We start from the raw sequence: 25068 nt of genomic DNA, 5'->3' as shown, positions 1-25068 counted from the left end.
CAAACTCTCTTTTTGTTCTTTTCTCTGGCAACAAAAAAGGTCGCCAGGCATCAAAAGGATCAATAGCCAGATGGCTCAGATCCGCTATTTCAGAGGCTTACTCCCAAATGAAATTGTCTCCCCCACAGGGGATCAGAGCTCACTCTACTAGAGCGTTAGCCACTACATGGGCAGAGAAAGCTGGTGCCACTCCAGATCAGATCTGCAAAGCGGCTACGTGGTCAAGCTACTTTACATTTGCAAGACACTATAGGTTGGACCTTTTGGCAGCTGAAGATCAGGCTTTTGGCAGAAAGGTCCTGCAAGCTGTGGTCCCTCCCTAAATTGAGTAAGTCTCGATAATCCTCTCTAAGGTGCTGTCCTGAAAGACGTTTTAGGGAAAATTCAAGTTAGACTTACCGGTAACTTGTTTTCCAATAGTCTTTCAGGACAGCAGGAGGATCCCGCCCTATTGTATAAAATGTATTGCTGTGATTAACCATATCTGTTTATGTGTTCCAGCATGGGCCGGAGGTACTCTTCTACAAACTGATGAATGGTGGGAGAAGCCTCCTTTTAAAATCTGGTGGATGGGGTGTTTCCTGATGAGGAGAGGGAGGAGCCATCTCTCTAAGGTGCTGTCCTGAAAGACTATTGGAAAACAAGTTACCGGTAAGTCTAACTTGAATTTTTGATTGGTTTGCGCAAAAGTTTTTGCATCTGCTAACTACGGGAAAGATTTATGTCATTTTTATTGTTTTTTTTTTTAACGCGTAATGGCGGCGATCTGCAATTTTTTTTTGCAGGACTGCGATATTGGGGCGGACAGATCGGACCCTTGACTGACATTTTTGACACTTTTGGGGGTACCAGTGACATTACTACAGTAATCAGTGCTATACATATGCACTGTTACTGTAAAAATGACACTGGCAGTGAAGGGGTTAACTTTTTTTGAGAGGGAAGGGTTAAGTGTGTCCTTAGGGGCGTGATTTTTACTGTGATTGGCTGTGGCTTGATGTGTGAGAACAGTGATCAACGGTCCTACATAGCAGAACCGTATGATCACTGTTCTTACACAGGGGAGAATGACAGGCAGCTTTGTTTACATTAGCCGCCTGCCTTTCTCCCGGTGTAACAGGCGATCGCAATTGCCCGGCGGACATCGGGTCCGCCGGGCACACGCGCGGGAGAGCGCCTCCGGCGGCGCGCACTCGCTCCCTAGAGCCTCACAGGCTAGTGACGTAGCCCTACGTCGCTTTGCCTGTGAGGGGCTGACCGCCGCCGTAAATAGTCGTGCGGCGGTCAGCAAGTGGTTAACACTAAATAAATACATGTAAGCCACCACAAATTACTGAACACCAATATTATGAGTCCTGACCCCTGCACTATATACTCTATGTTGTACATTACATACTCCTGACTTCTGCACTATATACTCTATGTTGTACATTACATAATCCTGACCCCTGCATTATATACTCTATGTTGTACATTACATACTCCTGACCCCTGCACTATATACTCTATGTTGTACATTACATACTCCTGACTTCTGCTCTCTCCCCTCTACCCACTGCTATATATACACATAATATGGATTCTCTTTTGTTACTCCCATTTCCTATCAGCTGGACATTTTATATCTGATGATTTGATTGGAGGACAGACTTTTACATGGTGATAATAATGTGATAACATCCTCCAACTTTGGAACCTTAAACAGAAAGTGATAATGAGGGAGGAGTCAGTAACCCAATGATGGTGGTCTTCAGGATCAGTCCAGTCTTCATCTTGGTTGTTCTCCCCCATCCTCACTCTCTGACCTCTGGTGGGGCTCAGTCCCGCTGGTATTCATGACAAAATCATGGACTAAATAAGGAAGTGCGGGACTTCTTGTGTTGGGAAGATGGCAATGAGTGATAGAGGGGGAGGGGACACTCGTCCTATAATCCCCTCATCACTGTCACTCCTATAAAAGACGGTTCTCGTTGTTTCCTCACTCTCTGACTAAGGTCCATGAATAAAGAAGTGAACTGGTAGGAGATCAGAGGACCCATTTACTAGTTACCTTGAGGGGGGAATTGTAAGATCCTCAGAGATAAAGCTGCCTGATGTGGGCGGAGTCCTGGTTTAGGGGAACCAATCTGCTAATGTCTAATAATAATCTTTGTATTTCTATTTTAGTACATGGACGGGAGATGAGGAAAACCTCAGAGGATTGTCTCACTTTGTCTCCAGACTGTAAAGTAGAAGATGAGGACATCACACAGTATAGTCCAGAAGAAAACCCGGCTACCTCAAATGTCCATCCGGCACCACACAGTGTAGATGGACCATCGTATTCCTCTTATCCTGAGGAACCTCAGACTGTGAGGGACAGTGCCGGACCATCGTATTCCTCTTATCCTGAGGAACCTCAGATTGTTAGGGACGGTGCCGGACCATCGTATTCCTCTTATCCTGAGGAACCTCAGACTGTGAGGGACAGTGCTGTCCTTCCAACAGATAAGAGATTTCCGTGTACTGAGTGTGGGAAATGTTTCCGTGATAGATCAAATCTTCGTGTACATAAAAGGAGTCACACAGGTGAGAAGCCGTATTCCTGTCCTGAGTGCGGGAAATGTTTTTCAGTGAAGGCCAATCTTTACACACATCAGAGATTTCACACAGGAGAGAATCCTTTTTCCTGTCCTGAGTGCGGGAAATGTTTTACTCAGAAGTCTGATCTTTCCACACATCAGAGATCTCACACTGGTGAGAAGCCGTATTCCTGTCCTGAGTGCGGGAAATGTTTTTCACAGACGTCCGCTCTTTCCACACATCGGAGATTGCACACTGGTGAGAAGCCGTATTCCTGTCCTGAGTGTGGGAAATGTTTTTCAGATAAGTCTGCTCTTTCCACACATCAGAGAGTGCACTCTGGCGAGAAGCCGTATTCCTGTCCTGAGTGCGGGAAATGTTTTTCACAGACGTCCGCTCTTACCACACATCAGAGATCGCACACTGGTGAGAAGCCGTATTCCTGCCCTGAGTGTGGGAAATGTTTTTCAGAGAAGTCCACTCTTTCTGCACATCAGAGAGTGCATACTGGCAAGAAGCCGTATTCCTGTCCTGAGTGCGGGAAATGTTTTTTACAGAAGTCATATCTTTCCACACATCAGAGATTGCACACTGGCGAGAAGCCGTATTCCTGTCCTGAGTGCGGGAAATGTTTTACACTGAAGTGCAATCTTTCCACACATCAAAAAACTCACACTGGTGAGAAGCCGTATTCCTGCCCTGAGTGTGGAAAATGTTTTGCAGAGAAATCAGCTCTTGTTATACATCAAAGATCTCACACGGGGGAGAAGCCGTATTCCTGTCCTAAGTGTGGGAAATGTTTTTCACAGAGGCCACATCTTTCTGCACATCAAAAGACTCACATGAAAGCCTAGTCTCTGTTGTGAGTGTGGAAAATGTTTTGTGAAAGAGTCAGATCTTGTCACACATCTGAAGTGTCATAAGGAGAGGCGATTTTCCTGTCCTAAGTGCGGGAAATGTTTTTTACAGAAGTTCAATCTTCGCAGACATCAGAGATCCCACACGGGGGAGAAGCCGTATTCCTGTCCTGGGTGCGGGAAATGTTTTTCACAGAAGTCCACTCTTTCCACACATCAGAGATTGCACACGGGTGAGAAGCCGTATTCCTATCCTGAGTGAGGGAATTGTTCCTCACTGAAGTCCTGTCTTCTTGTACCTCAGGGGTCCCACACAACCCTGGAGGTGTATTAGTGCCTTGAGTGCGGGAAATGTTTTCTATATGAATGTTGATGGACATGTGGGGAAGAAGCACACCCTGATATACACCTCAGATATACTCCATGGCTGTTCTTCATCATGTAAGAAACACTTCATAAGGAGATCAGAGATCACCAAAGACATGGATGAAGTGTTGTCCCGTGTTGGCCATTGATAGCAGGAGAAAAATAAAAATGGAGTCCTTACCTTTCATTGGCTGAGTACATTTTGTGCGGGAAGATTTTATAAACATTTAGAGGTCTGTTTTAAAAAAAAATGTGTGATTTCCTATAATCGTCAGCTCCATCTAGTGGCCATAATGTGTTATTTCTCTTTTTTTTAATTGAGGTATTTTGGGACAAATACTGGATTATGGCCACTAGAGGGAGCTGAGGATTCTCTTCATAGGCCGCTATGGACTGAATGTACAATCTGATCAATGTACTCACGTTGTCACTGGGGGTGTTGAAAATGATCGGCGCATCGCCATGCAGCCTTTTCCGATTCGGTTACGATGCGGAACCCAGAATAATCGCGGTTGTGCGTGACGTCATCCTGGCTTCTCCCCCACCCCCTCCCCCCAAAGAAGTGTCATTGCTGGATTAACATGCACCGTTGGCCTGGCTGCGTCCCGCGCTGTTCCCCTCTTATTGGATGGTGTTGCTTCAGGAGGCGGGCGATGCAGAACATCAACGTTCCACCCCCACGCTCTCCGCCCTTCCTCGGGACTTGTAATCTCTGTCACCTCCCCCATGGGCTGGTGTAGTGTCGCTCGGCGCTAACATCATCATCACATCCCTGGGATGAGACACAGAGTCTGCTTCATGAAATGAGCTGCGAGGGGAGGGGGACGGGTAAGTGACCAGCCTGCCATGTTTAATGTAAGTGAGGGGTGAGTGCATAGAAGTGGCCCATCCCCCATCTCTGCTGTACCTCCAGTCTGTGTACTGTGTGTGCCTATCACATTGGGGCCTAAGTTGCTGCCAAAAGACTCCCCAATGATTTGTTAAAGTGATACTAAAGGGTATTATTATTATTTTCTGTAAAATAAAGAAAGATATCATACTTACCTGCTGGCCGTCTCCTGTACTATGTCTGCAGTCTCTAACCGTCTCCTGTACCATGTCTGCAGTCTCTGACCGTCTCCTGTACCATGTCTGCAATCTCTGACCATCTACTGTACTATTTCTGAAATCTCTGACCATCTCCTGTACTATGTCTGCAGTCTCTGACCGTCTCCTGTACCATGTCTGCAGTCTCTGACCGTCTCCTGTACCATGTCTGCAGTCTCTGACCCTCTCCTGTACCATGTCTGCAATCTCTGACCGTCTCCTGTACTATGTCTGCAGTCTCTGACCATCTCCTGTACCATGTCTACAGTCTCTGACCGTCTCCTGTACTATGTCTGCAGTCTCTGACCGTCTCCTGTACCATGTTTGCAGTCTCTGACCATCTCCTGTATCATGTCTGCAGTTTCTGACCATCTCCTGTACCATGACTGCAGTCTCTGACCGTCTCCTGTATCATGTCTGCAGTCTCTGACCATCTCCTGTACCCTGTCTGCAATCTCTGACCTTCTCCTGTACCATGTCTGCAGTCTCTGACCATCTCCTGTACCCTGTCTGCAATCTCTGACCGTCTCCTGTACCATGTCTGCAGTCTCTGACCGTCTCCTGTACCATGTCTGCAGTCTCTGACCATCTCCCGTATCATGTCTGCAGTCTATATATTTTTCCTTTTATATATATATATATATATGCATATACACCCTATATATTTTATACTTAACCTCTTTCTTAGAATAATTGGTCACCATGTGCTTTAACACTTGTTGGAATTATAGGGGTCCGGGTCTGCATCTGCTGGGTTCCCCCCCCCCTTTTTTTAGGACCGATTGGCTTATACCCGCCTCAGCCCGGGGTTAGACTCCTCCCCTCACTGTGCTCTCATTCCCTTATGGTCACAGGGCCTGCTTTGGTTTGTTACATGTAAGTAGTAGGATCTTATGTATACAATATTTCTAAGGGAGCAGTTTGGTGTATTCTTTTTATTTTTTAAGATTTTTGTATTCTAAAATAAGCTTATATTTTTTTTATCAAGCTCCTGATGAGTGGCTGAAAGTTCCACGAAACGCGTAGAGATATAGATGTGAAGACATATGTATCTGGATACTAACCATGTATTATTCATGAGATATATATATACACGTTTATTATTGTATATTATTATAATATGAATTGTGTAAATACATGGCATGCCAGTCCTCTACATTATATGTCTGTATTTCTATCTGGATTATGTGATGTCGTATTTGTTGTATATCTCTGTCTATTATCAATCATGTAATGAATAAACATTTTTGAGACTTCACTTTATCTGGTCATTAAAGCAAGCAACCTACCTCATCTTAAGTCCCATGACCATTTTTCCTTCCTTTTGCGTCTCCTGCAGTATGTCTGCAGTCTCTGACCATCTCCTGTACTATGTCTGCAGTCTCTGACCGTCTCCTGTACAATGTCTGCAGTCTCTGACCGTCTCCTGTACCATGTCTGCAGTCTCTCACCATCTCCTGTACCAAGTCTGCAATCTCTGACCATCTCCTGTACCATGTCTGCAGTCTCTGACCATCTCCTGTACCATGTCTGCAGTCTCTGACCGTCTCCTGTACTATGTCTGCAGTCTCTGACCGTCTCCTGTACCATGTCTGCAGTCTCTGACCATCTCCTGTACTATGTCTGCAGTCTCTTACCGTCTCCTGTACCATGTCCGCAGTCTCTGACCATCTCCTGTACCATGTCCGCAGTCTCTGACCGTCTCCTGTACCATGTCCGCAGTCTCTGACCGTCTCCTGTACTATGTCTGCAGTCTCTGACCGTCTCCTGTACCATGTCCGCAGTCTCTGACCGTCTCCTGTACTATGTCTGCAGTCTCTGACCGTCTCCTGTACCATGTCTGCAGTCTCTTACCCCCTGCCACCCTCAAACTCCCCCTATCCCCTCCATCAATCTCCTTGCAGTGTCCGAGGCAGCCTCCCCTTCTCTTCACCTCTTATCACAACCTTGCACTGGACTGTCTTCTTTCCAAAAAAGGGTAATTTGGGGGTATTTGTACTGTCTTGGCATTTTCGGGCCTTCAGAAAGGAAATTGCCCATTAGTACATCAGGATTGATCAATTTTCAGATATATATCCCATAGTTTGTAAATTCCAGGGGTGCTCAACCTGTGGCCCGTGGAGCTCTCAAATGCTGCCTACGGAGCCCTCTGATGTAGCCCACGGAGCCCTCAGATTTGGCCTACGAAGCTCATTGATGTGGCCCATGGAGCCCTATGATGTGGCCCATGAGGCCCTCTAATATGGTCCGTGGAGCCCTCTGATTTGGCCCACGGAGCTCATTGATGTGGCCCCCAGAGCCCTCTGATGTGGCCTAGAACATTAAACCAGGGAAGCGCATGTCCAGGGTCGGCAAACCATTGATCGCATTCTGGGCTTGCGGAATTGCCACCCCAGAACTTTAGAGTGCCTTGAGCGAGTGTCAGGAGTGGAGGGAGCAGTAGCTGAATAAGCTGATGCTTCCCACTGTCCCAGGCAGAGATACTGAGAGCACCTCACCTGGGTCCTTTCTAGCACCCTGGAGAGTGGCCCGCAGCAGAAGCTAGCAGAGGAAAAGAAGTCAATGTATTGACCACTTCCTGCCCAGCCTATTGTCAAAAGACGGCTGCGCAGGACATTTGTCGATCCAGGTGGACGTCAATTTGAGAACTCAGGCCAGTCAAGTTCCTCCACCCCAAACTCGCTCACCCATGTCTTTATGGACCTTGCTTTGTGCACTGGTGTGCAGTCATGTTGGAACAGGAAGGGACCATCCCCAAACTCCTCCCACAAAGTTGGGAACATGAAATTGTCCAAAATGTCTTGGTATGCTGACGTCTTAAGAGTTCCCTTCACTGGAGATAAGGGGCCAAGCCCAACCCCTGAAAAACAACCCCCACACCATAATCCCCCCCTCCACCAAATGTTTTGGACCAGTGCTAAAAGCAAGGTCCATAAAGAGACAGATGATTGAGTTTGCGGTGGAGAAACTTGACTGGCCTGCACAGAGTCCTGACCTCAACCTGATAGAAAACCTTTGGGATCAATTTGAGCGAAGACTGCGAGCCAGGCCTACTCAACCAACATCAGTGCCTGACCTCACAAATGCGCTTCTGGAAGAATGATCAAACATTCCCATAGACACTCCTAAACCTTGTGGACGGCCTTCCCAGAAGAGTTGAAGCTGTTATAGCTGCAAAGGGCAGAGCCAACTCAATATTGAACCCTACGGACTAAGACTGGGATGCCATTAAAGTTCATGTGTGTGTAAAGGAAAGCGTCCCAATACTTTTAGCTGAAACTGTGGAGTTTTGGTGAACTGTAAATCGTGTGATTTCTAAGAAATGAGAAAGTATTATCAGCTAGTTTCCTTCTCACTACGTATGCAGAATCTTCTCCTGTGATTGGCTATTGCCTAAGTCACCGCCTATGATTTCTGTATAGAAATATCTAACTCCTGGAATTAACATTTATCCAGTTAAGGACTATAGCCGATATTCTGCTCCAGGGCGGCCCTCCTGTGCAGAGTCATGTGTATATACACGTGATTCTGCACTTCCGACCTGCAGGGGGCGTAGAAGATATCTGCGGGTGCCGGGAAATGGATGTCTTCCGGCAACCGCTGATGGTCGGGCAGAGACACAGAACGGAGCTCAGTCTATGTAAATAAGGCAGAGATCCAGACATAGTACAGGAGATGGTCAGAGACTGCAGAAATGGTACAGGAGATGGTCAGAGACTTCAGACATAGTAAAGGAGAAGGACACTGCACTGAGGGTGATCACACTGATAAGACTTCTTGAAGGTTCTGCAGCCGGCATTCCATGTGAGTGATGTTCAGAGACTGCAAACCTATTACATGATCAGAGAATTCAGATGATCATAGACTGCAGATATAGTACAGGAGACAGTCAGAGCCTGCAGACATACTACAGGAGATGGTCAGAGACTGCAGACATATTACAGGAGATGGGCAGAGACTGCAGACGTGGTACAGGAGACGGTCAGAGACTGCAGAAATGGTACAGGAGACGGTCAAAGACTGCAGACATACTACAGGAGATGGTCAGAGACTGCAAACCTAGTGCAGGAGACGGTCAGAGACTGCAGATATACTATAGGAGATGGTCAGAGACTGCAGACATAGTACAGGAGATGGGCAGAGACTGCAGATGTGGTGCAGGAGACGGCCAGAGACTGCAGACTTAGTACAGGAGATGTTCAGAGACTGCTGACATGGTACAGGAGATGGTCAGAGACCACAGACATACTACAGGAGATGGACAGAGACTGCAGACATAGTAAAGGAGATGGTCAGAGACTGCAGACATGGTACAGGAGACAGTCAGAGACTGCAGACATAGTTCAAGAGACGGTCAGAGACTGCAGACATGGTACAGGAGATGGTCAGAGACTGCAGACATAGTACAGGAGACGGTCAGAGACTGCAGACATGGTACAGGAGATGGTCAGAGACTGCAGACATAAAACAGGAGATGGTCAGAGACTGCAGACATACTACAGGAGACGGTCAGAGACTGCAGACATGGTACAGGACATGGTCAGAGACTGCAGACATAGTACAGGAGACGGTCAGAGATTGTAGACATGGTACAGGAGACTGTCAGAGACTGCAGACATTGTACCTGAGACTGTCATAGACTGCAGACATAGTACAGGAGACGGTCAGAGACTGCATACATAATACAGGAGATGTACACAGTAGCCGGTATTCCATGTGAGTGGTGGACATTGTTTCTGATGTTCTTCAGCTGTGGAGCTATTTGTGTACAGTCCTGGAATTGTTTTCAGTTAAATGTGGTGGGCTGGGGAAGGGGCGGGTTAAAGTGCCGTGCTGATTGGCTAATGAGGTGGAGCAACTTCCGCTACATCGGTGCAGGGTATTTGACCCATCAGTAGTCCCTCCTTCCTACTGAGCAGCGCTATTGGTTGCTACATTGTGCATACAGAATACAGTATTATTACAGACATTTTATAAACTGTCCATACATTTTTCACATATTGGGCAAAACCCCGCCCCCTTGGTGGGAGTGGAGATGACCCATCTATAAGGATATACAGTACATACACACACAGCACAAGGATGTGTTCACACTACGAGACGTTTCTCAGGTCTGCAGTTCCTCTGAGCTCCACAAGGTGGTGATCTCACTTCTACCCAGACAGGAAGTCTCTATGGAAGACAGGAAGTGATGTCGGCTTCACACAGGAAGTTCCTGAGGTACAAAGGAGACGTTGTTGGGAGTGGCAGCTGAGAAGGTAATAAGATCTTATTTTCTATTTACACCCAGTAACCCCCCGTCATGTCCGTCCTCTTCCTCCATAGTCACTGTGACCTCTTTTATCTCCAGCAGATGATGATACACACATATACAGTGTGGAAACCTAGATTAACCCCTTCAGGGTCAGAACATTTCCCCCACTTACAGGGCCGGAACATTCTCTTCCTTTTGGAGATGGGTCACCTTCCCACCTCATCAGTCTAAACCAGCGTTTCCCAATAGGTTCCGCGAGAACAAAATTGGGGTTCCGTGGCGTTTGGCCTCATCCAAGATGGCCACCGCTACCTGCTATTTCTCGGAAGGTCAGAAACCGCAGAGATCACCCATCCTTGATCTCATAAGACGGGCGGGACAATTCTGGATTTGGGGCAGGACCAGCACTGAGGCAGCTGCCTGAATTTAACCAGGAGGTGATTGGCTGCTAGGAGGCGGTCCTAGCAACCAATCACCAGCTTGCTAATATGAAAGGCTAACCTGGCAGCTCCCGCACCCCCATCCAGTGCTGCTGTGCCTTCAGTCCAGGATTGTCCCCCCCGCCTTCTCCTTGCTCTGTGTAAGTTATGAAGTCCAGGGAGGAAAGGACATGGCTGTGAACTTGTGAAGGATGGGGAGCAGGGTCATATAAAGGGGGCAGTGCTGTGGGGGGATGTGAAGAGGGACAATGATGTGGGGAGAATGTGAAGGGGGCAGTGCTGTGGGGGGGGATGTGAAAGGGGCAGTGCTGAGGGGTGATGTGAAGGAGGCAAAGCTGGTGGGGGGGATGTGAAGGGGGCAGAGCTGGGGGGGGAATGTGAAGGGGGCAGTGCTGTGGGGGGGATGTGAAGGGGGCAATGCTGTGGTAGGGATGTGAAGGGGGCAGAGCTGGGGGGGATGTGAAGGGGGCAGAGCTGGGGGGGATGTGAAGGGGCAATGCTGTGGGGGGGATGTGAAGGGGGCAATGCTGTGGTAGGGATGTGAAGGGGGCAGTGCTGGGGGGGGGGGATGTGAGGGAGGCAGAGCTGGGGGGGGGTGTGAAGGAGGACAATGTTGTGGGGAGTATGTGAAAGGGGCAGTGGAGGGGGGGGGTTTCAAGGGGGCAGTGTTGTGGGGGGATGTGAGGGAGACAGAGCTGGCGGGGGATGTGAGGGAGACAGAGCTGGGGTGGGGATGTGAGGGAGGCAGAGGTGGTTGGGGGTGCGAAGGAGGACAATGTTGTGGGGGGTATTTTAAAATCTAGTTTTTCCATAATGCTCCCGGTCTCAGATATTTATCATAAAATGTGATCAGTAAAGTCTCCGGTGTACACGGAGATCGCAGGAATATGATGAGTCCTGGCAAGGCCCACAGAAAAAGTTCATCTTCCAGTTTAGGAGAGGTGGGACGCACCTGGGAGAAACGATTCTGTGCCCAGAAACCTAAAGAGCCCCCCCCCCCCCTCACACAGCTCCTCCTCCCAATGTCCCTCAAATCAGAGTAATAGAATCCTATGACATCACACTGATCTCACAGTTCCTCCTCCCAATGTCCCTCCAACTGGCTCCTTTTCTATTCTGATGCTCTGAGGATGTGGATGGACCCTTGGCATCCTTACTAGCAAGGTGGGACTTTATGTCTTGTGTTATATGAACGGACGCCAGAATTGCTTACGACAAGCTTTGAACCCTTGGAGTGGTGGGGGGGCCCTTTGTGGGTAAATTCTACCTCAGTGTGAAATGGGGATTGACAAAACACAGACCTGACCGGAGAGGTGAGGAGGATTCTGGGAGGTCACATGACATCACTCTTATCTCTATTAATAAAACACAGACCTGAGCGGAGAGGTGAGGAGGATTCTGGGAATGTCATTTAAAATTTTCTCTTTGTGTTCTTATCTAGAGTTTTCCTCCTGTGAAGTCTGGAGATCATATGACCATCACATTGCCTCCACCTCCCTCCCTGATAGAATAGAGAAATAAAAAGAAGATTTGAGAAGTCACCAGAGAGATCATCGAGTTACTGACAGGAGAGGTGAGCGGTGCTGGGAAGGACGTCATGATGGAGAATCAGCCGCCCCTCACATCACCGGGTAAGAGGAGACTTTATTGTAAAGGAGAGAGCAGTACGGAGGATCCACCTAGATCCCCCATCATCTGATAAACACATAGAAACAATGTATTCAGTCAGTGTGTGTGTTTCCTACAGATGGATCCAGTAATGGGAACCCACCAGAGAGATGTCCCCATCCTCTGTATTCCCGGGATTCCACACAGGAAGGTCACACCATCCCTCACCATCATCAGGTAGATGAGGAACAATCACTGATAGTATCATTAGGATCTGTACATTATCTGCATTGTTACCATTGATGTCATTTTTATTATATATTCAGAGTGGAAACCTGAGAGATTCTAAAGTTGAGGTTAAAGAAGAGATAAAAGAGGAGGATGATGAGGATGGGGGGATGGAGGAGTTTACAGAAAGACACATGAATATGATGGAGCCACCTAATACCAGGAACCCACCAGAGAGATGTCCCCGTCCTCTGTATTCCCGGGATTTTACACTGGAAGGTCACACCATCCCTCAATGTTACAAGGTTGGTGGAAACAAAGATTAAAACAAAAGTAAGGCGCAGTTGCTACAAATCTCATGGTAAATGTCCATAAAGAAGTCCATATACTTGGTGGAGTGCACTAAATAGGCCAATAACTTAGGGCTGCCATCAATACAGGAACAGAAGCCATATTCCTGCAAGGCTGCCGGTATAAACAAGAGAGAGGGCGGCTCTAAGTGCAGAATTTAAAACCGATTTATTGTATAGTATATAATTGGCAACTCACATGTTTGGAGATAAGAACAGGCACTTCATAATAGTAAGGCTGTCCCAAGGATCATCCGTGGACGTAAAGTCTGTCCACTGGCAGCGCCATGCAGGGTTCACCTTGCTGGTCCCCGTTATGAGGAAGCCGGCCACATGGTGGATATACACTTAGATCGAGGCTTGAGGCGCTGGTGGCTCAGCAGCGAAAGACAAAAGGCATCACTGGAATGCGACGCGTTTCTGAGCATTTGTGCTGCAAGTATTATGGCAGCCGCGCTCCTTCTTCAATGCTTGAAGGTGATGTCACAATAATAAAGCTGATTTCTCTTTCGGTCATTGAAGGACACAGCTCCAGAATCTTCTTAGCCATTGGGTTATGCTGCCCCATACAGGAGAAAGACATGAGGCAGGAAAAAGATTTACCAAACCTATGGGGCAGTCCCAGGGGGTATACTCCCACACTCTGCTATAGGCATTCAGTTTCTTCTGCCTAGTCAGGAGTAAGGACCTAGTTCCTTGCTGGGATTTCTGGTCCTACCATTTTTTCTGTTCCTGTGAGAATTACAATCAACTGCTGGACTGGGTGAGGGACTGGATATTCTAGATCCTTAAGGTCTCCCCAGTCCGGCCATTGAGCGTGTGCAAGCCTCAGCTCCCCACTAGATCAGCCGTGACATAGCCCCACTGGACGGGGGCTGGCCTGCGAGTTAATCGTCTCACGAGGGTGCATAGACCTGGTCACAGCCTTAGTCCCAGCATGCCTCTTGCCCTGCAGCACCCCAATTCTGATGAGGACGGCTGAAGCCACTGCCTCCCATGTGGACATCCGCCTTCCTCTCTTCTGCCCTGGGTGGTCGGATCCGCTGGGGCTGGTGTCCTGGCCTACTAGGCCATGCGGCTGAGTTTGGCGCCGGCTTGCGGCCTGCTGGGCCATATGGTCAGCTTGGCACCTGTCTTAAACCAGGTGGCACTTCATTTTTAGTGACAGTCATGCCGCCATTATTGTGTGAGCCAGGGTTACGGCGTGTCTGCCTGAGTGTTCTTCGTTACGGCGGGCGGTCCACCTTTAAGGGGGGCTATGTTCTATTATGTCCTCTATGGTGGGCTCTTAAGGCAACCCCCCTTATCTTTTGCGGGGTCTCATAGGTGGTCCATTTGTGGACCCTTGGTCGGCGTCCCCTTGCGGGATCGCAGTTGGCAGTCTCCCCTGATTGTTATGTTTCAGGGTGAGCTTAGTATGTAACGACCCTACTGGGTCTGCGTCCATGCACCTTGAGTGCTCTGTTAGTGAGGATGATTCCTCTTCTACTGCAGCCATAGACCCCTTTGACAGGAGAGCTGAGACTTTAGTCCACCACATGTTTACTGTGGCCGGCTCGGTACTAAATAGCATTGGTGTCCCAGACTTTAACAGGGTGGGCAAGTTTTGCGCCAGGATCTGGAGGGGGAACAGCTTCCCCCTGCCCTTGTGGAGCTGGCGGACCAGTTAGTCCAGGGGTTGCAGTTTGCCTGTGATACCTCTCTGGATGCGGCTCCCTTCGTTTCTAGGCTGTCCGTGACAGCAGTGGTCCTTCGGCACATGATATGGATGATATCATTAAGGGTCTTACAGGGGGGAAGAGAACTCTTCTTTCACAGGTTGCCAGAAGCAAGGAGTCTCGTCGCAGACATCGGCCCTTTTTTTTTCTCGGATCATATGCAGCCTTTTTCGTCTTTCAGGATCTCAAGACAAAGTATCTTGGTCTCGCCTCAGCTCCTCGGGTATTCACAAAAGTGTTGGCCCCGGTGTTGGCATTGTAGCGGCAGCCGGGGATTGCGGTACTGGGTACCTAGACACTCTTTTCTGTAAGCAGCGTCTCCGACTGCTTAAAAGGACAACCCGGAAATTACTGTACGGACTCTGCAGGTGTTCAGTTGGAAATTGAGCTTCCAAAAATCTGTTCTGGTTCCGTCCACCAAGTTGGACTATCTGGGTCTGACTCTGGACTCGGCTTCAGCCAGGCTGTTTCTTCCAGGGGAAAAACCTCCAAAATCTGCTGGATGCGATTTGGCTCCTGTTGTCCAGCAGACGGTCATTTTTCAGGACTTACATGCGGGTGCTGTGCCTGATGGTGTCTACCTTCGAGACGGTTCTCTTTGCACAGTTCCACATGAGAAATCTGCATAGAGAGTTTCTTGCCAAGTGGGACAAGAATCCACAGTCTCTAGAGAATCAGATCATGTTGAGCCGGCATACGAGAGGGTCCCTGATATGGTGGCTTCGCTCTCCGGCGCTTCAACAGGACAAATTCTTCCTTCCCCTGTACTGGACGGTGGTCTCCACGGTTGGCAGCCTGTCTTGGTGGGGAGGCGTTTTGGGCACTAATGTGCTCAAGGGGTCTGGACTCTGGAGGAGTCAAGACTACTGATCAATATATTGAAACTTCGTGCGATAAGATTTGTCTGGCTCATTGGACAAATCACCTTTAGGGGTGCCTGGTAATGATTCCATGAGACAATGCTATGGCCGTGGCATATGTCAAATGACCAAGGGGGCACAAAGTGTCCTGGCAGCTCAGTAGGTAGCTGGCATTCTAAGGTTTAGCTGTGTCTCTGGTGGGGAACTTCCGCGGTGGAGCTGTTGGCCTCTGGTCTCAACAGGAAGGTACATAGAATTGAGGCAAGGTTTCGGGATCCTCTGGCCGACGCCACAGATTACTGGTGGTTCATTTGGGCCAGTATCATATGATATATGCCTTTCCCCCGCTAATACTTCTGCCCAGTCTTTTGTGAAGAATCGAGGCAGAAGTCATCCTAGTGGCTCCAGACTGGCTTGTCTGTCTTGGTTCGCTGATCTGGTAAGGCCGGTCGCCGATGCCTCTTGGAGACTTCCTCTCAGAGAAATCTATTGGCCCATGGGCCAATCTTCCATCCTGCTTTACAGTCGCTGGCTTTAACGGCTTGGCTGTTGAAAGCCAGGTGCTGAAGGATTAGGGGTTGTCTGAACCGGTTATTCCCACGCTGTTAAAGGCTAAAAAAATCTACCTCTAGGAAGATTTACCATCGCACCTGGAAGACATACATTGTGTGGTATGAGTCTCTTGGGGGTCATCCCCGTTCCCTTTCGGTGGCTCGGATTTTGGCATTCCTCAAACGAGGTGTAAGTAGCACCTGGCCCTGGGTACCATCCATGGGCCAGGTTTTTGGCCTTGGCGGTCTTCTTTTACCGTTCTTTGGCTATGCATTCTTTGGTTTGCACCTTTGTTCAGGGGGTTCACCACTTGGCTCCCCCAGTTCGGTCTCCGTTGCCTCCATGGGATCTCAATTTGGTGCTGTCGGTTCTCCAGTAACCTCCTTTCAAAAATATTAGCAAGCTTCCTCTGATTATATTGTCCCAGAAGGTAGCCTTCCTGGTGGCTATTACTTCTGCATGCAGGGTGTCGGAGCTGGTGGTGTTGTCTTATTGTTCACCTTACCTGGTGGCTCACAGAGATAGTGGTGCTTCGCCCTTGTCAGTCTTCACTTCCTAAGGTTGTTTCTGGTTTCCATCTGAATGAAGACATTGTGTTGTCTTCCCTGTGTCCTAAGTGTAAACATCCTAGGGGGATTGCCTTGCACTCTGGATGTGGGTCGGGCGCTCATGGTGTACCTTGCGGCAACCGAGTCATTTTGGAAATCAGCCTTACTATTTGTCCTTAAAGGATGGACCTTGCAAGTGGTTGGTCGAGTCTGCCGCGACCATTTCCAGATGGACAAGACAGACGGTGGTGCAGGCCCAGTCCATCAAAAGTCAGGTTCCTCTGTTCCCTGTTAAGGCGCATTCTACGTGGGCGCTTAGTGCCTTCTGGGCCTTCTGCCATGAGGCATCAGTGATACCGGTTTGCAAGGCGGCCACTGGTCGTCTGTGCATACTTTTACAAAATTTTACAAAGTGGATGTACTGGCATCTGCGGATGCTGCTTTTGGCCGCAGGGTTTTGCAGGCCGCTGTTTGAGAGGACCTTGTCCTCTTTGAGGGTGTATTGTTTTCAGGTGAGCTCCAGGTACTCCTGTTTGAGCTCCAAATCTGGTTGGCTAGGTTTAGCCTTTTGGGAATTTTTTTGCTGTGTTTTTTCCCACCCCTCATGTTTAACAATGCTGACGTCCCAATGGTTTATAAGATTCTGGAACTGTGTCCGTCAATGAACATCAGAGAAAAGGATTTTATAGTAAGACAAAAATTCTATTATTTTACAGAAGATGATATTTATTGATTATAATAATTTTCTTGGTTTAGAGTGGAGATCCTAACGATATAGAATTTGAGGTTAAAGCAGAAGAAGAAGAGACGTATGTGAGGGATGATCAGCAGTCTATGGAGGAGGATGGAATAACGGGGACATTTATAGAGGAGGACACTCCTACAGAGATCAGCACAGGTGGGTCATTAACACTAAATAAATACATGTAAGCCACCACTGATTACTGAACACCAATATTATGAGTCCTGACCCCTGCACTATATACTCTATGTTGTACATTACATACTCCTGACCCCTGCACTATATACTCTATGTTGTACATTACATACTCCTGACCCCTGCACTATATACTCTATGTTGTACATTACATACTCCTGACTTCTGCTCTCTCCCCTCTACCCACTGCTATATATACACATAATATGGATTCTCTTTTGTTACTCCCATTTCCTACCAACTGGACATTTTATATCTGATGATCTGATTGGAGGACAGACTTTTACATGGTGATAATAATGTGATAACATCCTCCAACTTTGCAATCTTAAACAGAAAGTGATAATGAGGGAGGAGTCAGTAACCCAATGATGGTGGTCTTCAGGATCAGTCCAGTCTTCATCTTGGTTGTTCTCCCCCATCCTCACTCTCTGACCTCTGGTGGGGCTCAGCCCCGCTGTTATTCATGACTAAATCATGCACTAAATAAGGAAGTGCGGGACTTCTTGTGTTGGGAAGATGGCAATAAATGATAGAGGGGGAGGGGACACTCGTCCTATAATCCCCTCATCACTGTCATTCCTATAAAAGACAGTTCTCGTTGTTTCCTCACTCTCTGACTAAGGTCCATGAATAAAGAAGTGAACTGGTAGGAGATCAGAGGACCCATTTACTAGTTACCTTGAGGGGGGAATTGTAAGATCCTCAGAGACAAAGCTGTCTGATGTGGGCGGAGTCCTGGTTTAGGAGAACCAATCTGCTGATGTCTAGTAATAATCTTTGTATTTCTATTTTAGTAGATGGATGGGAGATGAGGAAAACCTCAGAGGATTGTCTCACTTTGTCTCCAGACTGTAAAGTAGAAGATGAGGACATCACACAGTATAGTCCAGGAGAAAACCCGACTACCTCAAATGTCCATTCGGGACCACACAGTGTAGATGGACCATCGTATTCCTCTTATCCTGAGGAACCTCAGACTGTGAGGGACCGTACTGTCCTTCCAACAGATACAAGATTTCCGTGTACTGAGTGTAGGAAGTGTTTCCGTGATGAATCAAATCTTCGTCTACATAAAAGGTGTCACACAGAGGGAAAGCCGTATTCCTGTCCTGAGTGCGGGAAATGTTTTTCACAGAAGTCCAATCTTTACACGCATCAGAGATTGCACACTGGTGAGAAGCCATATTCCTGTCCTGAGTGCGGGAAATGTTTTTCACGGAAGTCTACTCTTTCCATTCATCAGAGATCTCACACCGGTGAGAAGCCGTATTCCTGTCCTGAGTGCGGGAAATGTTTTTCACGGAAGTTTGCTCTTTCCACGCATCAGAGATCTCACACTGGTGAGAAGCCGTATTCGTGTCCTGAGTGCGGGAAATGTTTTTCAGCGACGTCAGATCTTTACAAACATCGGAGATCTCACACTGGTGAGAAGCCGTATTCCTGTCCTGAGTGTGGGAAATGTTTTTCAGAGAGGTCCACTCTTTTCAAGCATCAGAGGTTGCACACTGGTGAGAAGCCGTATTCCTGTCCTGAGTGCGGGAAATGTTTTTCTCGGGTGTCCGCTCTTTCCATACATCGGAGATCACACACTGGTGAGAAGCCGTATTCCTGTCTTGAGTGTGGGAAATGTTTTTTAGAGAAGTCTGCTCTTTCCACACATCAGAGATTGCACACTGGTGAGAAGCTGTATTCCTGTCCTGAGTGCGGGAAATGTTTTTCACGGAAGTCCCATCTTTCCACACATCAGAGATCGCACACTGGTGAGAAGCCGTATTGCTGTCCTGAGTGCGGGAAATGTTTTTCAGAGAAGTCCACTCTTTTCAAGCATCAGAGATTGCACACTGGTGAGAAGCCATATTCCTGTCCTGAGTGCGGGAAATGTTTTTTACGGAAGTCCGCTCTTTCCATACATCAGAGATCTCACACTGGTGAGAAGCCATATTCCTGTTCTGAGTGTGGGAAATGTTTTTTAGATACATCCGCTCTTTCCAGACATCAGAGATTGCACACTGGTGAGAAGCCGTATTCCTGTCCTGAGTGCGGGAAGGTTTTTTCACTGAAGTCCCATCTTTCCTCACATCAGAGATCGCACACTGGTGAGAAGCCGTATTCCTGTCCTGAGTGCGGGAAATGTTTTTCACAGAAGTCCAATCTTTCCAGACATCAGAGATCTCACACGGGTGAGAAGCCGTATTCCTGTCCTGAATGAGTGAATTATTCCTCACTGAAGTCCTGTCTTCCTGTACATCAGGGGTCCCACACAACCCTTGAGGTGTATTAGTGCCTTGAGTGTGGGAAATGTCTTCTATATGAATGTTGGTGGACATGTGGGGAAGAAGCACACCCTGATTTACACCTCAGATATACTCCATGGCTGATCTTCATCATGTAAGAAACACTTCATAAGGAGATCAGAGATCACCAAAGACATGGATGAAGTGTTGTCCCGTGTTGGCCATTGATAGCAGGAGAAAAGTAAAAATGGAGTCCTTACCTTTCATTGGCTGAGTATATTTTGGAAGATTTCACAAACATTTAGAGGTCTGTTTTTAAAAAAAATGTGTGATTTCCTATAATCGTCAGCTCTATCTAGTGGCCATAATGTGTTATTTCGCTTTTTTTTAATTGAGGTATTTTGGGACAAATACAGGATTATGGCCACTAGATGGAGCTGAGGATTCTCTTCATAGGCCGCTATGGACTGAATGTACAATCTGGTCAATGCACTCACGTTGTCACTGGGGTTGTTGAAAATGATTGGCGCATCGCCATGCAGTCTTTTCCGATTCGGTTATGATGCGGAACCCAGAATAATAGCGGTTGTGCGTGACGTCATCCTTGCTCCTGCCTCCCCCTCCTCCCTCCACAGAAGTGTCATTGCTGGATTAACATGCACCGTTGGCCTGGCTGCGTCCGGCGCTGTTCCCCTCTCATTGGATGGTGTTGCCTCAGGAGGCGGGCGATGCAGAACATCAACGTGACGCCCTTCCTCGGGATTTGTATCTCTGTCACCTCCCCCATGGGCGGGTGTAGTGCTGCTCGGCGCTAACATCATCATCACATCCCTGGGATGAGACACAGAGTCTGCTTCAGGAAATGAGCTGCGAGGGGAGGGGGAGGGGTAAGAGACCAGCCTGCCATGTCTAATGTAAGTGAGGGGTGAGTGCATAGAAGTGGCCCATCCCCCATCTCTGCTGTACCTCCAGTCTGTGTACTGTGTGTGCCTATCACATTGGGGCCTAAGTTGCTGCCAAAAGACTCCCCAATGATTTGTTAAAGTGATACTAAAGGGTATTATTATTATTTTCTGTAAAATAAAGAAAGATATCATACTTACCTGCTGGCCGTCTCCTGTATCATGTCTGCAGTCTCTGACCGTCTCTTGTACCATGTCTGCAGTCTCTGACCATCTCCTGTATCATGTCTGCAGTCTCTGACCATCTCCTTTACCATGTCTGCCATCTCTGACCATCTCCTGTACCATGTCTGCCATCTCTGGCCGTCTCCTGTATCATGTCTGCAGTCTCTGACCATCTCCTGTATCATGTCTGCAGTCTCTGACCATCTCCTGTATCATGTCTGCAGTCTCTGACCATCTCCTGTATCATGTCTGCAGTCTCTGACCGTCTCCTGTATCATGTCTGCAGTCTCTGACCATCTCCTGTACTATGTCTGCAGTCTCTGACCGTCTCCTGTACCATGTCTGCAATCTCTGACCGTCTCCTGTACCATGTCTGCAGTCTCTGACCATCTCCCGTATCATGTCTGCAGTCTATATATTTTTCCTTTTATATATATATATATGCATATACACCCTATATATTTTTATACTTAACCTCTTTCTTAGAATAATTGGTCACCATGTGCTTTTACACTTGTTGGAATTATAGGTGTCCGGGTCTGCATCTGCTGGGTCCCCCCCCCTTTTTTTTATGACTGATTGGCTTATACCCGCCTCAGCCCTTGGTTAGACTCCTCCCCTCACTGTGCTCTCATTCCCTTATGGTCACAGGGCCTGCTTTGGTTTGTTACATGTAAGTAGTAGGATCTTATGTATACGATATTTCTAAGGGAGCAATTTGGTGTATTCTTTTTATTTTTTAAGATTTTTGTATTCTAAAATAAGCTTATATCTTTTTTATCAAGCTCCTGATGAGTGGATGAAAGTTCCACGAAACGCGTAGAGATATAGATGTGAAGACATATGTATCTGGATACTAACCATGTATTATTCATGAGATATATCTATATACACGTTTATTATTGTATATTATTATAATATGAATTGTGTAAATACACGGCATGCCAGTCCTCTACATTATATGTCTGTATTTCTATCTGGATTATGTGATGTCGTATTTGTTATATATCTCTGTCTATTATCAATCATGTAATGAATAAACATTTTTGAGACTTCACTTTATCTGGTCATTAAAGCAAGCAACCTACCTCATCTAAAGTCCCATGACCATTTTTCCTTCCTTTTGCATCTCCTGTACCATGTCTGCAGTCTCTGACCGTCTCCTGTACTATGTCTGCAGTCTCTGACCGTCTCTTGTACTATGTCTGCAGTCTCTGACCGTCTCCTGTACCATGTCTGCAGTCTCTGACCATCTCTTGTATCATGTCTGCAGTCTCTGAACATCTCCTGTACCATGTCTGCAGTCTCTGACCATTTCTTTTATCATGTCTGCAGTCTCTGACCATCTCCTGTACCATGGCTGCAGTCTCTGACCATCTCTTGTATCATGTCTGCAGTCTCTGACCATCTCCTGTACCATGGCTGCAGTCTCTGACCGTCTCCTGTACCAAGTCTGCAGTCTCTGACCGTCTCCTATACCATGTCCGCAGTCTCTGGCCGTCTCCTGTAGTATGTATATCTCCTAGCACAAACCCCCCACATCACCACATCACAAAGCCTTTTGCCTCATCCCCCCCAACACAAATCCACCTCAATCACCACTCCTAGCATACCTCCCCCCCCCCAAATGTATTTTCCTAGAGCAACTCTTACCCCCGGCCACCCTCAAACTCCCCCTCTCCCCCTTAAATCCCCTCCATCAATCTCCTTGCAGTGCCTCCCTACCTCACATGTCACAGTGCCCGGGGCAGCCTCCCCTTCTCTTCAGCTCTTATCCCAGCCTTGCACTGGACTGTCTACTTTCCAAAAAAGGGTAATTTGGGGGTATTTGTACTGTCTTGGCATTTTCGGGCCTCAAGGAAGGAAATTGCCCATTAGTACATCAGGATTGATCAATTTTCAGATATATATCTCAAAGTTTGTAAATTCCAGGGGTGCTCAACCTGTGGCCCGTGGAGCTCTCAAATGCTGCCTACGGAGTCTTCTGATGTGGCCCATGGAGCCCTCTGATGTAGCCCATGGAGCCCTCTGATGTGGCCCACGGAGCCCTCTGATGTAGCCCACGGAGCCCCCTGATGTGGCCCACTGAACCCTCGGATGTGGCCCACAGAGCCCTCTGATGTGGTCCACGGAGCCCTCTGATGTGCCCACGGAGCCCTCTGATGTGGCCCATGTAGCTCTTTGATGTGGCCCACGGAGCCCTCTGATGTGGCCCGTGGAGCCCTCTGATTTAGCCTAGGAAGCTCATTGATGTGGCCCGTGGAGCCCTCTGATTTGGCCCACGGAGCTCATTGACGTGGCCCACAGAGCCCTCTGATGTTGCCTAGAACATTAAACCAGGGAAGCGCATGTCCAGGGTCGGCAAACCATTAATCGTATTCTGGGCTAGCGGAATTGCCACCCCAGAATTTTAGAGTGCCTTGAGCGAGTGTCAGGAGTGGAGGGAGCAGTAGCTGAATAAACTGATGCTTCCCGCTGTCCCAGGCAGAGATACTGTGCTTTGTGCACTGGTGTGCAGTCATGTTGGAACAGGAAGGGACCATCCCCAAACTCCTCCCACAAAGTTGGGAGCATGAAATTGTCCACAATGTCTTGGTATGCTGATGCCTTAAGAGTTCCCTTCACTGGAGATAAGGGGCCAAACCCAACCCCTGAAAAGCAACCCCACACCATAATCCCCCTCCACCAAATGTTTTGGACCAGTGCAAAAAGCAAGGTCCATAAAGAGACGGATGAGTGAGTTTGCGGTGGAGAAACTTGACTGGCCTGCACAGAGTCCTGACCTCAACCTGATAGAAAACCTTTGGGATCAATTTGAGCGAAGACTGCGAGCCAGGCCTACTCAACCAACATCAGTGCCTGACCTCACAAATGCGCTTCTGGAAGAATGATCAAACATTCTCATAGACACTCCTAAACCTTGTGGACAGCCTTCCCAGAAGAGTTGAAGCTGTTATAGCTGCAAAGGGTGGGCCAACTCAATATTGAACCCTACGGACTAAGACTGGGATGCCATTAAAGTTCATGTGTGTGTAAAGGCAGGCGTCCCAATACTTTTGGTGATATGGTGTATTTTAGCTGAAACTGTGGAGTTTTGGTGAACTGTAAATCGTGTGATTTCTAAGAAATGAGAAAGTATTATCAGCTAGTTTCCTTCTCACTACGTATGCAGAATCTTCTCCTGTGATTGGCTATTGCCTAAGCCACCGCCTATGATTTCTGTATAGAAATATCTAACTCCTGGAATAAACATTTATCCAGTTAAGGACTATAGCCGATATTCTGCTCCAGGGCGGCCCTCCTGTGCAGAGTCATGTGTATATACACGTGATTCTGCACTTCCAACCTGCAGGGGGCGTAGAAGATATCTGCGGGTGCTGGGAAATGGATGTCTTCCGGCAACTGCTGATGGTCGGGCAGAGACACAGAACGGAGCTCAGTCTATGTAAATAAGGCAGAGATCCAGACATAGTACAGGAGATGGTCAGAGACTGCAGACATAGTAAAGGAGAAGGACACTGCACTGAGGGTGATCACACTGATAAGACTTCTTGAAGGTTCTGCAGCTGGCATTCCATGTGAGTGATGGTCAGAGACTGCAGACCTATTACAGGAGATGATCAGAGAATTCAGATGATCATAGACTGCAGATATAGTACAGGAGACAGTCAGAGACTGCAGACATACTACAGGAGATGGTCAGAGACTGCAGAAATATTACAGGAGATGGGCAGAGACTGCAGACGTGGTACAGGAGACGGTCAGAGACTGCAGACATGGTACAGGAGACGGTCAAAGACTTAAGACATACTACAGGAGATGGTCAGAGACTGCAAACCTAGTGCAGGAGACGGTCAGAGACTGCAGACATACTACAGGAGATGGTCAGAGACTGCAGACATAGTACAGGAGATGAGCAGAGACTGCAGATGTGGTACAGGAGACGGTCAGAGACTGCAGACTTGGTACAGGAGATGTTCAGAGACTGCAGACATAGTTCAAGAGACGGTCAGAGACTGCAGACATGGTACAGGAGATGGTCAGAGACTGCAGACATAATACAGGAGATGGTCAGAGACTGCAGACATGGTACAGGAGACGGTCAGAGACTGCAGACATAGTACAGGAGACGGTCAGAGACTGCAGACATGGTACAGGAGACTGTCATAGACTGCAGACATAGTACAGGAGACGGTCAGAGACTGCAGACATAATACAGGAGATGTACACAGTAGCCAGTATTCCATGTGAGTGGTGGACATTGTTTCTGATATTCTTTAGCTGTGGAGCTATTTGTGTACAGTCCTGGAATTGTTTTCAGTCAAATGTGGTGGGCTG

At 47.8% G+C, this 25068-nt stretch overlaps 1 protein-coding gene across 1 annotated transcript in view; it reads left to right on the top strand.

Moving 5' to 3' along the window:
* The window catches only part of LOC309564464 (uncharacterized protein), a gene marked incomplete at both ends in the record, with an annotated part of 826241 nt that overhangs the window by 755634 nt on the left and 45539 nt on the right, over window positions 1–25068 (top strand). The window contains 3 exon segments of the mRNA XM_082269094.1: window positions 2495–3197; window positions 3200–3205; window positions 18505–18924. Of these exon segments, the coding sequence (XP_082125220.1) occupies window positions 2495–3197; window positions 3200–3205; window positions 18505–18924 (1129 nt within the window).

This window comes from Pelophylax lessonae (genome assembly GCF_965119305.1).
Source record: "Pelophylax lessonae genome assembly, chromosome: 9".
Taxonomy (NCBI): Eukaryota; Metazoa; Chordata; class Amphibia; order Anura; family Ranidae; genus Pelophylax; species Pelophylax lessonae.
The sequence above is the reverse complement of the archived record's forward strand: the minus strand, read 5'-3'. Positions and strand labels throughout refer to the sequence as shown.